This window comes from Oncorhynchus nerka, linkage group LG22, assembly GCF_034236695.1.
Source record: "Oncorhynchus nerka isolate Pitt River linkage group LG22, Oner_Uvic_2.0, whole genome shotgun sequence".
Classification (NCBI taxonomy): Eukaryota; Metazoa; Chordata; class Actinopteri; order Salmoniformes; family Salmonidae; genus Oncorhynchus; species Oncorhynchus nerka.
This window is the reverse complement of record NC_088417.1, coordinates 33,431,524-33,446,170: the sequence shown is the minus strand read 5'-3', so window position 1 is coordinate 33,446,170 and position 14,647 is coordinate 33,431,524. Positions and strand designations below refer to the sequence as shown.

At 39.9% G+C, this 14,647-nt stretch overlaps 1 protein-coding gene across 1 annotated transcript in view; it reads left to right on the top strand.

Moving 5' to 3' along the window:
• Window positions 1-14,647, top strand: part of LOC115105115 (cadherin-18-like) — a 228,250-nt gene that overhangs the window by 76,300 nt on the left and 137,303 nt on the right. Inside the window, exon 3 of the mRNA XM_029626750.2 lies at window positions 5,317-5,611. Coding sequence (XP_029482610.1) covers window positions 5,317-5,611 — 295 coding nt within the window. The remainder of the gene's footprint in view (window positions 1-5,316; window positions 5,612-14,647) is intronic.

Sequence of the window (14,647 nt, the reverse complement as noted above, 5' to 3'; positions counted from 1 at the left end):
TTTGATGTTGGGGTAATGACCCGTAATCTGTTATCACTTTTATCTCCTGGCTTTGGAAAGGGACCAGTCACCATATGCTCAGTGGCTCACACTCTCTTAAGCGACTGTGATATATTAGCTCTTGCCAAATAAGTCAATGGCCAAATTAGCACTCTGACCGCAGGCTAAATAAAATGTATGTGCTTGTACTTGCAGATTGCCTCCTTCGGACATGTAAGTGGTTTCTTCTCCTGTAGTGAGGTGTTGTTTATTTCCTCCCTACCTCCCGATTTCTCCAAACACTACACACCCTGATCATAACACTCGCATGTATAATGCACATTTAAAATCTATAATATTACATTTACTCTATTACTCCAGGTTCTTTCCTGCAGTCTCCATCACCCATGGGAAGTGTAAACAGCCTGTTTCATTGTGTGCTTTCGTATGGTTGGTGGGTTGTCATTAACTTAATCCTGATTCCTGATTAGGAGAGGAAAAACTCAATGGGGTCTTTGACTCCCTACCTAATTAGAGGCTCTGATGTGTACCAGAGAAAGGACAGTTTGCTCCCATCAAGTGGCAAGCCTTACAATCAGCCAGCAGCTTTTTAATTAGGGATTCATTTGCTCGGCCCAGTTTTGATTAGATTTGGACCCGGTACCTTTCGCACTGCTCAACTTAATGTTGTGAAATACAGAGGGGAACAAGGGGAGATGGGGTCAGATGTGTGTAGGGGAGGGGTAATTCCTGACATGCAGAAGGACACCAGCGATTAAGTCTTTTTTATGTCCCCTGCTGTTTTGTATTTGTCTAATTGAGATAATCATTGTAATCGGAACTCAATAGCCTGTTATTGCCAGTGCAAATCAGCTGACAACTAGACCATTACTCCAAACCATCCCTTGGGTGCTGTCCTGCAGGACTACTAGAGTTCTTTGTAAATAGAGTATTTCACCACCAACAAGCCCTGCTGACTTAATGCAGTACCCCTTGTCTGTCACTCACTGGGAGTCTACCTCACATGCTCACTCAGGGGGAGTTTACCTCATCAATAATGGCTACCTCGTAAATTCAGTAATGGCTACCTCATATGCTTCATAATGGCTACCTTCAGTGGTGTAGTTAGTGGAGGGAAAACACATGTAAATGCTGCTTACACACCTTTTTTATTTTGCACAAGCACTTACCTACTGATCTCTGAAAAACGCATTGAGAATATGTCATTCAAACGAGAAACTAAGTCGTCCAAACAAGTTATTTCGTCGTTTAAATGGCTTATTATCTGTTCAAAAGACTTAATTAGGCCTCATTTTTATGCAGTGCCAGTTGTGCTTTTGAGACCTTTGCTGCAGCCATTCATTCACTAATTCCCTCCATTGATATGATTATTCATTGACAGTTCTTTGATAGAGCTGCTTTTGAATGACAGAGAATGCAAGTGGGCCAACAATATCAGACGGTTTTACCAATTTGACAGCCGATTCTGACACTTATCCACATTGCTCCAATTGTCAAATGTTTTCAGTGTTATTTGACCTCAGGTTTGCTCCTATTGCTCAGCATCATCATTCCGAAGGTTGCATGTTCAATCCAAGTGGTAAATTAGTCTTTTTTTTACCCTATCCAAAACCTTCACCCTTAAAATGGTAACCTGGAGTTGCTACATACTTTTTTTGACTTATAAAATAACATGTACACGTTGATTATTAAAGAATATAACGTATAAATGCCTCACGAGCTTATTTTAACTGTCATACCACATCAGAACCCAACATATAATCTTGCTTTACTCAAATGTTTATAACACAGTAAATGTAAACAACATTTTTGCCTCAAAACATGGTTAAAACTACCCTGAACAGAAAAATAAGTGCAGCATGCAACAATTTCAATGTTTTTACTGAGTTACATTTCACATAAGGAAATCAGTCCATTTAAATACATTCATGACTAGGAATACAGATACCTATCTCTTGGTCACAGATACCTTTTAAAAAAGGTAGGGGTGTGGATCAGAAAACCAGTCAGTATCTGGTGTCCATAATTTGCCTCATGCAGCGCGACACATGTCCTTCGCATAGAGTTGGTTGTGACCTGTGGAATGTTGTCCCACTCCTCTTAAATGTATCCTGGATATTGGTGGGAACTGGAACACGCTGTCATACACATCGATCCCGAGCATCCCAAACATGCTCAATGGTTGACATATCTGGTGAGTATGCAGGCCATGGAAGAACTGGGACATTTTCAGCTTCCAGGAATTGTGTACAGATCCTTGCGACATGGGGCTGTGAATTATCATGCTCAAACATGAGGTGAAGGCGGCAGATGAATGGCACGACAAAGGGCCTCAGGATCTCATCATGGTGTCTCTGTACATTCAACTTGTCATCGATAAAATGCAATTGCGTTCAATGTCCGTAGCTTATGCCTGCCCATACCATAACCCCACCACCACCATGGGGCAGTCTGTTCACAACGTTGACATCAACAAATCGCTCACCCACACATCACTATACACACTGTCTAGTACACTGTCCAGTACAGTTGAAATCGGGATTTATCCGTGAACAGCACACTTGTCCAGCGTACCAGTGGCCATCAAAGGTGAGCATTTGCCGAACTGCATTCAGGTCAACACCCGTGTGCCGGCGACGAGCACCCTGATGAGCATCACTGAGACGGTTTCTGACAGTGTGTACAGACATTCTTTGGTTGTGCAAACACACAGTTTAATCAGCTGTACGGTTGGCTGGTCTCAGACGATCCTGCAGGTGAAGAAGCTGGATATAGAGGTCCTGGTCTGGGGTGGTTACACGTGGCAGGGGTTGTGAGGTCGATTGGACATCCTGCCAAATTCTCTAAAACAATGTCGGAGGTGGCTTATGGTACAGAAATGAACATTAAATTCTCTGACAACAGTTCTGGTGGACATTCCTGCAGTCAGCATGCCAATTGCACGTTCCCTCAAAACTTGAGACATCTGTGACAAAACTGCACATTTTAGAGTGGCCAATTATTGACCACACCACCTATGTAATGATCATGCTGTTTAATCAGCTTCTTAATATGCCACACCTGTCAGGTAGATGGATTATCTTGGCAAAGGAGAGCTGCTCACTAACAGATATATAAACAAATGTGTGCACAAAATTTGAGTATCGAACATTTCTGAGATTTTTTATTTCTGCTCATCAATCATGGGACAAACACTTTACATGTTGCATTTATATTTTTGTTTAGTATATAATGTTGATATGGATCGTCATTGTTTCAACTGCTGATTGCCCCTTTAAATTAAGCATCTGGAATTAATGAATGAAGATGCTGAGTAGGAGGAGCAGCCAAGGGTGCCAAAAACATGGATACATGTCAGAATCTGAAGTCAAATTGGTAAAACCGTGAGATCATGTTGGCCCACGCATGCTTTTGCATTCAAACGCAGCCCTATCAAAAACTGACAATTAATAATCATATCAATGGATGGCATCAGTGAATGAATGGCTGCATCAATGGTCTGACAAGCACAACTGGCACTGCATAACAAATGACACCTTATTAAAAGAAAATAACAATTAAGTTGTTTGAACGAGATAAGTAATTCAAATGAGATACTAAGTTCCAAGAGTAAAATTTTGTTGTACATTTTTTGCCTTGGGCTTCAGGAGTTCTGTATATGCTCAATAATGGTTGGGGTAGATACATATGCAATGCAATATGAAAATGGTGCTGCTATCATGAAGCATTATTGCTGTGAAGTCAAAATTGCCTGTTGTGGTTAGACCCTTGATGTTTGACACATTAATTCATGTAGAAGGTGAGAATGTAAATGGACGATTGAACTCTTCAGGCTTTGTTAGATCACTGTATACATTTGAAATGATAAGTTACCTATTACTTAGTACCTCATATATTTAAAAAAAAAGTTCTGTCATCTTCATTCAAATGAATGAAATCAGTATGGATGGTTATACTGCATTTTTTGTACAGTTATAATGTCCTGATTTGGTAAAGCAGGTGAATAGTATGTAATGTTGGGCGGCAGGTAGCCTAGTGGTTAGGGTGTTGGGCCAGCAACCGAAATATCACAGGTTTGAATACCTTAATCTAAAAAGTGGAAAAATCTGATGTGTCCTTGAGCAAGGCACTTAACCCTCATTTGCTGTAAAACTATAACTGACCCCGTAAAACAAACATATTTTATGGTTTTGCTTTTAAGTTCCAACTAAAACGGTCAGGTAATTGGGATTTGGTAAAGCAGGTGACTATTATCGTAAGAACTTCACAGGATACAAACTAAAACTGTCAACTAATTGGGATTTGGTTAAAAGCAGGTGAATAATATGAGATTTGTTGTTAGTATTTGTTGTGAAGTTCTGAGCAGAATAACTGGCATGAGAGTGGCAATTCTCAAGTTATCAATTATGCCTGAACAAACTGCTTGGTTTTCTCTCCCATGTTTTGCTCTCTTACTGAGAATTAAGCGTTAGTAAGTGTAGCACTGAGTAAGTAGCCAATCTACGCCACCTTTTTTCTTATAGAGGTGAGGTCCTCTGATAATTACCAAACACTATATCAACAATCTATAATAATACAGGTTCTTTACCAACATAGGTGGAGCAGGGAAATAAGAAGTTTAGAATAAAGTTTCAAATAGAAACCCTTTTATTTGTTCTGCAGCAGCATAGTTTCAGTTTGTAGATTCCGTAGAATTGTATGGTGATGTCCTCTAATAATCTTCAGACAGCTCCACTTATAAATATAACAATCTTCGTCGCTGTCAGTTGTAAAGTCATTCTAGTACAATTATTATCTTGACAAGAGCATACAAACAAAATGCTTTGTTGAGGGAGACGTGCCACAGGGAGAAGGAGAGTGGTTCCTGGCTGAACAGCACATATTTACGACTAGGCAACCAGGCTGGCTCACTGGAATTTGGACTAAAGACACATTCACCGCTTTCGTCTTCTCCCAGGCACGCCTATCTGTACACGTGTAAAAGCAATCTGCTGGCTCAGGGAAACACTGGCAAACACATGTTTAGAAATCCCTGGCTAAAGCTTTGTCTATGACATTTTGAATATGTTACACTGAATAATCTAAGACGCACAGGTTTGTCTGATGTATTAGCTTACCAGCCCACTCACAACTAATAGGCTTCCTTTGATTTTCTAGAGAATATCTCCATATTTTGTAGCATTTTGGACTGGCATTTAGCACTTATTAAATATTTACGTTTTACAATTGCTATAACTTAAAGGAGTTAAATATCTAATAATTATGGTTATGCAATGTAGTAGAGCTCTGATATGTTGTCTCTGGTCTCTCTTACAGCTTCATTCCAACTCAGACAAAGGGGATGGCTCCGTAAGGTACATTCTGAGCGGGGAAGGTGCTGGGAGTATATTCATCATCAACGAGGTGACAGGAGATATTCATGCAACTGAGAGCCTGGACCGGGAAAGGAAAGCACACTACGTCCTCCACGCACAAGCCTTTGACCGCAACACCGAAAAGCCCCTGGAACCAAAGTCGGAATTCATCATCAAAGTCCAGGACATCAATGACAATGCCCCCAAATTTCCAGATGGTCCCTTTGTAGCTGCTGTGCCTGAGATGTCTCAAGTGGGTAAGGACAGCCCTGTAATTTGCTACCTGCTTCCAATAAGTTAACTTGACTTTGCAGTATGCAAATACTAGATAAAAGATGTGGTGGCCATTTTGGCATTGTTGGAGTGTGTCCTTTATCTAGAAATTCTTATTTACAACATGTTATTATTTAAATAACTGGAATCTTAAGAAACAGGTTGCGAATCGAAAACATCTGGCACAAGACCTCTGTGTTTAAGACATTCTAAAAGATTTAACCCGACTATTAAAACTCTGACCCTGTTACACTACTAAATTCATTGTTAAAAGCCCATACATCGTTTTATAGTGTACACGTACAACAACAGGATGATAAAAACACGCAACGTGTTCCATGTTCTCAGTTGTTTCCTCTCTTTTCATTTCCATTTTCATCTTTTCGTGTGGCAGTGGAGTCTTCCTTCCCTTTCTTTCTTTCTTTCTTTCTTTCTTTCTTTCTTTCTTTCTTTCTCTTTTTGTTTATATTTACATACTCTCTCTCTCTCTCTCTCTCTCTGATGGATCCCCCATCAGAGAGAGAGAAAGGAAGGTCTTTATGAAGCACTCAATAGTGCTCTCCATCATCCCCCCGTCCCTCCCTCGAGACTCTGCAAGCCTCTGGAAACCTCTCCATCAAGGAGAGAAAGAGTCCAGTTGCCTCCTCCTGATATGCCTGCATCATGTGGCAGCATCTATGTTGTCTCTCCATTTTAGCTATGGACAAACAAAAGCTGTTTTTAGTGTTTTTTCAGTGCAATGGATTTCTCTCTGCCTGGGAGCCAAATGGCTCTAAAAAATTTTGCTGAAACATATCAGACTTGGGTCCAAAAAGTGTTGTGTTTTGCCCAGAATGGTGGCAAGCTTATATCATCATCTTTTAGACTCTTGGTCAGATTTTTCAAAGTTGGTGATGATTGGTCTATCAATGCCACTTGTTGTGTTCTTTGAGAAGCTATCCTCCTTTCTGTCCACATTCACCCATTTTGGTGTTTATCGTTTTGAGCTTCTTAGGTGCTTTTGAAAAATGACAAAGTGATGGCCTGGGGTGGTCTAGCGAATAGGGCCTTCAGTGGAATTCACTCAGTGTACTGTATAGACCTGCACTGTAAACCCCAATGTGATGTCATGACTCAAAATACGCACGTAATATATCTGAGTACAGTTACTTATAGTGATTTGTAGTCATTACTCAAACCAATAGAGTCACTGTGACCATAAATGGGGTCCAGATTTGACTTGTATCAGCTTGAAAATAAAATAAAAAACAATGTTTTTTTTCATTGTATTATCTAAACCAGATCTATTGTGTTATATTCTCCTACATTCAATTCACATTTACAGAAACTTCAGAGTGTTTTCTTTCAAATGGTACCAAGAATATGCATATCCTTGGTTCTGTGCCTGAGCTACAGGCTGTTAGATTTGGGTTTGTCTTCAGGCGGAAATTGAAAAAAGTAGGGGGGTAGCTCTAAGAGGTTAACCTCTTAAGTCGACCCTCTACTTTTTTGAACATTCTGTTAAAAATCGCGCAACATTTCAGCGCCCTGCTACTCATGCCAGGAATATAGTATATGCATTTGCTTAGTCTGTGTGGATAGAAAACACTCAGACGTTTAAAAAACTGGTTAAATCACTGCTGTGGCTTTACCAGAACGGCATTTACATCGAAAAGCACAGGAAAAACTGATCACTGAAAATGGGGAAAATATATCCATGCGCTACTTGAACCCATTGATAAACGTGAACCACAATTAATTGACTGAGGTTGCAGTACCTACAGCTTCCACAGGGTGTCTAGAGTCTTGTCATTTCCCTTCGAGTTTTTTCTTGGTCAAACACATACAGGACACCGTATCTCCTCCAGGCCTAGGACCGGATATTTTCGTTGAGTTTCTAGCCGGACATTTTTCCAGACGGACAGCTAATGATCTTTACATCGCCTCCTGATGAATTTTATCGCTTATTAACGTTTACTAATACCTAAAGTTGCATTACAAACGTATTTCGAAGTGTTTTGTGAAAGTTTATCGTCGACTTTTTGAATTTAAAAAAATGACGTTACGTTTTGAAACAATGTTTTTTTCGTTTATCACACAGTCTACATATAACGATATCTAGGCTTTATATGGACCGATTTAATCGAAATAAAGACCCAAATAGTGTTTATGGGACATCTAGGAGTGCCAACAAAGAAGATGGTGAAAGGTAATGAATGTTTTCTATTTTATTGTGCGGTTTGTGTAACGCCGAAATGCTAATTATTTTGTTTACGTCCCCTGTGGGTCTTTTGGGGTGTTGCATGCTATCAGATAATAGCTTCTCATGCTTTCGCCGAAAAGCATTTTAAAAATCTGACTTGTTGCCTGGATTCACAACGAGTGTAGCTTTAATTCGATACCCTGCATGTGTATTTTAATGAACTTTTGAGTTTTAACTAATACTATTAGCATTTAGCGTAGCGCATTTGCATTTCCAGAGCTCTAGTTGGGACGCAAGCGTCCCGAGTAGAAGCAACAGGTTAACTACAAGCAAAAATATAATGTTTTTATCGTAACTTTCAAAACAATTGTTGATGTGACGTCTCATATAGATTTGAGTCAGTACCACATAAACATTTAAAGTAATAATTATGTTTAATTGACATTGAGTTCAACTTACTAGAAGTATTTGAGTTTTAAAAAACTTGATTGACAGTGTGGATCTGTCCAAAATATATTGACCTCTGTAAACCCAATAAGGCCTGTAGAGGCCTTATCCATAAACAGTCAATATGACTGTCACGCCCTGATCTGTTTCACCTGTCCTCGTTATTTTCTCCACCCCCTCCAGGTGTCGCTTATTTTCCCCAGTGTATTTATCCTAGTGTTTCCTGTCTCTCTGCCCCAGTTTGTTTGTATGTTTTCCAAGTCAACCCGCGTTTTTTCCATTCTCCTGCTTTTTGCTATTCTCCTTTTTCTAGTCCTCCCGGTTTTGACAATTGCCTGTTTCTGGACTCTGTACCCGCCTGCCTGACCTTTCTGCCTGCCTTGACCATGAGCCTGTCTGCCACTCTGTACCTCCTGGACTCTGATCTGGTTTTGACCTTTAGCCTGTCCACGACCATTATCTTGCCTACTCCTTTTGGATGAATAAACACTCCAACCATCTGCCTCCTGTGTCTGCATCTGGGTCTTTCCTTGTGTCATGATAATGACCCTTGATGTATTTATGCATTTTAATGAGCAGACATGCATTCCTTAGAGCTGTGTTGCTAAACATCTTTCTACAAACCCCATGCATCCATGTTTATAAACCTCTATGAGGCCCTGTTTCATACTGGACAATAAATGCTTCGTAATCTCAATGTAAACGTATGATAAAAGCTGACAGGAATGTTTGATGTAGTGGCTGTAGGAATTGGCATTTCACAAGCAAAATATTGGCTGAATGTGTTGGTGGCTCATTAACAAACTGCTATGTTAATGTAATTGGCTACTGGTTTGAGAGCTTCCATGTTGCATCTAATGTGTTGCTTTGACATTTTATGATTTGACTCAGTTGGGGAAAATCCACAGGTTTCAAAAGTTTCCCTGTTTCCTGGAAAAACGTTGCCAACCAGCCAGGTAGCTAGTCCCTACAACATGTAGAATCAATCAACATTGATGACCCAATGGGAGGAATCAAGGACTGTGATGGGTAAAATAATTACCCATTTTCTCTCCCTCCCGCTCCCCCCTTTTGCTTGTGTCCATTAAAGCTAATCCTCTTCGGCCTGCTGGCGTCTGTGGCATCAAATCGGCTGTAACAATCAACTGTCCTCACACTTCACAGCTCTAATTCCCCTGAGTTTGTCAATACCTGCTCTCTCCTTACCCATGAACGGGCTGTCTGGGAGTGTGGCGGCTAATTGCCTGTGGTGTTCCTTTTTGCTGTCTAAATTGATTAGCTGGGCATGTGCAGGGGTACTCCAACATTACCATTTCACTTCTCAGAATTTAACAGAAAAAAAAATATTCCGAGGCTTAGATGAAAGGGGTATCCATTTTCTACTCATCTACTCGACTCTGATCTCTGGCAAACACTCCTGCTTGAACATTTTTAAATGGACAGGGGGGGTGCATTTATACATTTCTCTCTCTCTCTTTCTTGTATACATCTTCCCTCAGCTGGCCAGAATATTGTTGTTTAATTGGTGTAAAATACAAGTTAAAAGATTAAGGGTGATTTCAACTGGTAAATGTGGAAGGGTGACAATCATTTTGAGTAACTAAAATTATATTTGTTCTGTTCTAGAACGTTTAGATATTAAAAGGAATTCAAGGCCCCAATATAAAAGATGGAACACACATTTCAATCCTCTACCCCCTTCCTCAATCTAAACCCTTGGCAAGTGAGAAATGGGTATCCCAATAGGTGCTGTCACCTGTCATAAAATACAGATCAATGCTACCCCATGGGAGCTGGCAAGAAGAAAGTAATTTTGTCTACGATGAAGTGGTTTTACATTTCTTCAATCCATATTACGTGAAAAGTCATTTTTCAAGATGCTGTTTAACAGAGGGATTTAAATGTCCGTTTCTACCTGTCTGTTGCGCTAGGATTCCCCTTTCTGTCTTCTGAGACGATAATCAGTCTAAAAGCTTCAGGAAGTATCACCTTAGCACTTACTGCTTTTGTTATACTTTTCATAAAGCACTGAGCTCATTCGATAAACTACCCATGAACTGGAATTGTTTTCAAACGGAAACTAAATATGTGGTAGTAATGCTGAATTGTCTGAAGGTGGACAGTTTCTCTCTTTTTGCTGTGACTCACTGAATTTTACTGAATCCTATTTCAGATGGTCATCTTGAGCTCTCAAAACTGCATTAACTGGTTTGTGGTCCCTGCAATAAGTAAACAGCAGACAGTGTAGATTAATGGATTGAAACCAATGGGAGGTAATGAAATTGAGCAGGGACAAGCCATTGGTAATGCTGCATTCGTAATCAAGTAGGAGGTGGGAATTTACTAGTTGTGATGTCTTAAATACCAGTTGGATGCATTCACATGCTTTAAACTCATTGAGAATCACTGATTGGTCAATGGTCATCATGCTGCAAAAACCATAAACTAAAAGTACAGCTATCAAGCTTGTACACAAATGATTGTGTTAAGATAAATATATTAATAGATTGCTTTTTATAAATAATGTATTGTTGCATTTAAATGCCAAAAATGCTGTTGTCGAGCATGTGAGAGAAGTGGGAGCTCAGGATGATGAACGAGTTCCCACTACTAATTACCATTTGGAGGGCCGTTAAATATTGTTCCCACTTGGTTATGAATGCAGCATCACAATAAGATGAGGTATGTGACATGGGTTCTAAAGGTCTCGAACAGTCATTCTGAATCCCATGTAAAATAATCTTTTGAATGACCAAAACATCACCAATAATATTTTTCCAGCTAGAAATGCTCAGCATTTTTCAAAATGTACATTTTCTAACTATTAGAAAGTCCAAAAAACAGCCTGAGTAGGTGGGGAAGCTCACCTAGATATTAGAAAACGCCCATGTCAAGTAACATGGACACATTGAGCAGTGCTGCGGTGAGATCATCTCAAGCAAATTTGCTGATACGCAAAGCAACTCATACAACATTGAACATTGCATGCAACATTCAATCCTGTCACACATTATGGTTTCACAAATTATTTATGAATTGTCAGCACTGTTTTATCGAGCTAGCTAGTTCATCTTGGACTATTAGAGTTGAAACTAGACAGGGTGAAGTCTGGGTACACTTCATACAGTGGGGCAAAAAAGTATTTAGTCAGCCACTAATTGTGCAAGTTCTCCCACTTAAAAAGATGAGAGAGGCCTGTAATTTTCATCATAGGTATACTTCAACTATGACAGACAATATGAGAAAAAAAATCCAGAAAATCACATTGTGGGATTTGTTATGAATCTATTTTCAAATTATGGTGGAAAATAAGTATTTGGTCAATAACAAAAGTGTATCACAATACTTTGTTATATACCCTTTGTTGGCAATGACAGAGGTCAAACATTTTCTGTAAGTCTTCACAAGGTTTTCACACACTGTTGCTGGTATTTTGGCCCATTCCTCCATGCAGATTTCCTCTAGAGCAATGATGTTTTGGGGCTGTTGCTGGGCAACACAGACTTTCAACTCCCTCCAAAGATTTTCTATGGGGTTGAGATCTGGAGACTGGCTAGGCCACTCCAGGACCTTGAAATGCTTCTTACGAAGCCACTCCATCATTGCCCGGGCGGTGTGTTTGGGATCATTGTCATGCTGAAAGACCCAGCCACGTTTCATCTTCAATGCCCTTGCTGATGGAAGTAGGTTTTCACTCAAAATCTCACGATACATGGCCCCATTCATTCTTTCGGATCAGTCGTCCTGGTCCCTTTGCAGAAAAACAGCCCCAAAGCATGATGTTTCCACTCCCATGCTTCACAGTAGGTATGGTGTTCTTTGGATGCAACTCAGCATTCTTTGTCCTCCAAACACGACAAGTTGAGTTTTTACCAAAAAGTTCTATTTTGGTTTCATCTGACCATATGACATTCTCCCAATCTTCTTCTGGATCATCCAAATGCTCTCTAGCAAACTTCAGACGGGCCTGGACATGTACTGGCTTAAGCAGGGGGACACGTCTGGCACTGCAGGATTTGAGTCCCTGGCGGCATAGTGTGTTACTGATGGTAGGCTTTGTTACTTTGGTCCCAGCTCTCTGCAGGTCATTCACTAGGTCCCCCCGTGTGGTTCTGGGATTTTTGCTCACAAGTTCTTGTGATGATTTAGACCCCACGGGGTGAGATCTTGTGTGGAGCCCCGGATTGAGGGAGGTTATCAGTGGTCTTGTATGTATTCCATTTCCTAATATTTGCTCCCACAGTTGATTTCTTCAAACCAAACTGCTTACCTATTACTTATTTTCCACCATAATTTGCAAATAAATTCATTAAATATCCTACAATTTGATTTTCTGGATTTTTTTTTCTCAGCTTGTCTGTCATAGTTGAAGTGTACCTATGATGAAAATTACAGGCCTCTCTCATCTTTTTAAGTGGGAGAACTTGCACAATTGGTGGCTGACTTGCTAACACCAGACACAGATGAAATCAGAAACCTATAAGTATATTTGCCTTAGATTAATAGGGGAAACCTGTAATTATACTGAACAAAAATATAAAACAATTTAAATAAATGTATTAGGCCCTAATCTTTGGATTTCACAAATGGGCAGGGGCGCAGCCACCCTCTGAGAGCCAGGCCCACACACTGGGGAGCCAGGACCAGCCAATCAGAATATGTTTTGCCCCACACAACAGCTTTATTACAGACTATTTTCATCAGCTGTCCTGGTGGCTGGTCTCAGACAATTTTGCTGGTAAAAAAGCCGGATGTGGAGGTCTTGGGCTGGCATGGTTACACGTGGGCTGCCATTGTGAGGCCAGTTGGACGTACTGGCAAATTCTCTACAATGACGTTGGAGGCAGCTTATGATAGAGAAATGAACATTTAATTCTCTGGCAACAGCTCTGATGGACATTCTTGCAGTCAGCTTGCCAATTGCATGCTCCCTCAACTTGAGACATCTGTGGCATTGTGTTGTGTGACAAAACTGCACATTTTACAGTGGCCTTTTATTGTGTAATGATCATGCTGTTCAATCAGCTTCTTGATATGCCACACCTGTCAGGTGGATGGATTATCTTGACAAAGGAGAAAGGCTCACTAATAGGGATGTAAACAAATTTCTGTTCATTTTAGAGAAATAAGCTTTTTTTGCATATGTAACATTTCTGGGATCTTTTATTTAATCTAATGAAACATGGGGCCAACAATTTACATGTCGCATCTATATTTTTGTTCAGTATATATTTGCTGACACGCTCAGTCAAATAGCTACCGAGCTATGTAAACTATGCCGATATACAGAGACTCCTGCATTGTTGGTCACAAGGCAGTACTTATTTAAATTAGCAAAGAGAATAAAATGAAACGTCACAAAAGTTCACAAAATGCCCTTAATAATCCCACCTCCTGAAACACAGTATTTGACATGAGGGAGGGGACTTGTAACTTTATGATAAACTTTATAAATGTAGAAGAAAGTCATATTTCAGACGTTAGTCATCATATTTTGTTCTGGTTTCATCCAAATATCATAAAAATACACGATTTTGACTGTACGGGACCTTTTTCAAGAGGATAAAATTATCCATCTTCTGAGCTAAGCCAAAAAACGTGGATCACAATAGCTATATTATTCTTCTGTTGGGCAAGTAGTAGTAGACTATCTTTACTGGAAACATATTTTACTTATTAACAGCTTGAGACTCCTGAATGGGAATAACCAATTGGACATTTCAAATGATGATAGTATCATATAGTACCAGTCAAAAGTTTGCACCCACCTACTCATTCAAGGGTTTTTCTTTATTTGTACTATTTTCTACATTGTAAAATTATAGCGAAGACATCAAAACTAGGTATGAAAGGGCACATTTGGAATCATGTAGTAACCAAAAAGTGTTAAACAAATCTATTCATATATATATATATATTTAAATATATTCATTATATATTTTTTATATATACATATTATATTTGGACATCTTCAAAGTAGCCACCCTTTGCCTTTATGACAGCTTTGCATACTCTTGACATCCACTCTACCAGCTTCATGAGGAATGCTTTTCCAACAGTCTTGAAGGAGTTCCCACATATGCTGAGCACTTGTTGGATGCTTTTCCTTCACTCTTTGGTCCAATTCATCCCAAACCATCTCAAATGGGTTGAGGTCTGATGATTATGGAGGCCAGGTCATCTGATGCAGCACTCCATCACTCTCCTTCTTGGTCAAATAGCCACAAATGACAGTTCCACTAAGCGCAAACCAGATGGGATGGCATGTCGCTGAAGAATGCTGTGGTAGCCATGCTAGTTAATTGTGCCTTGAACTCTAAATAAATCACTGACAGTGTCACCATCAAAGCACCCCCACCTCATCACAACTTCTCCTCTATGCTTCACAGTG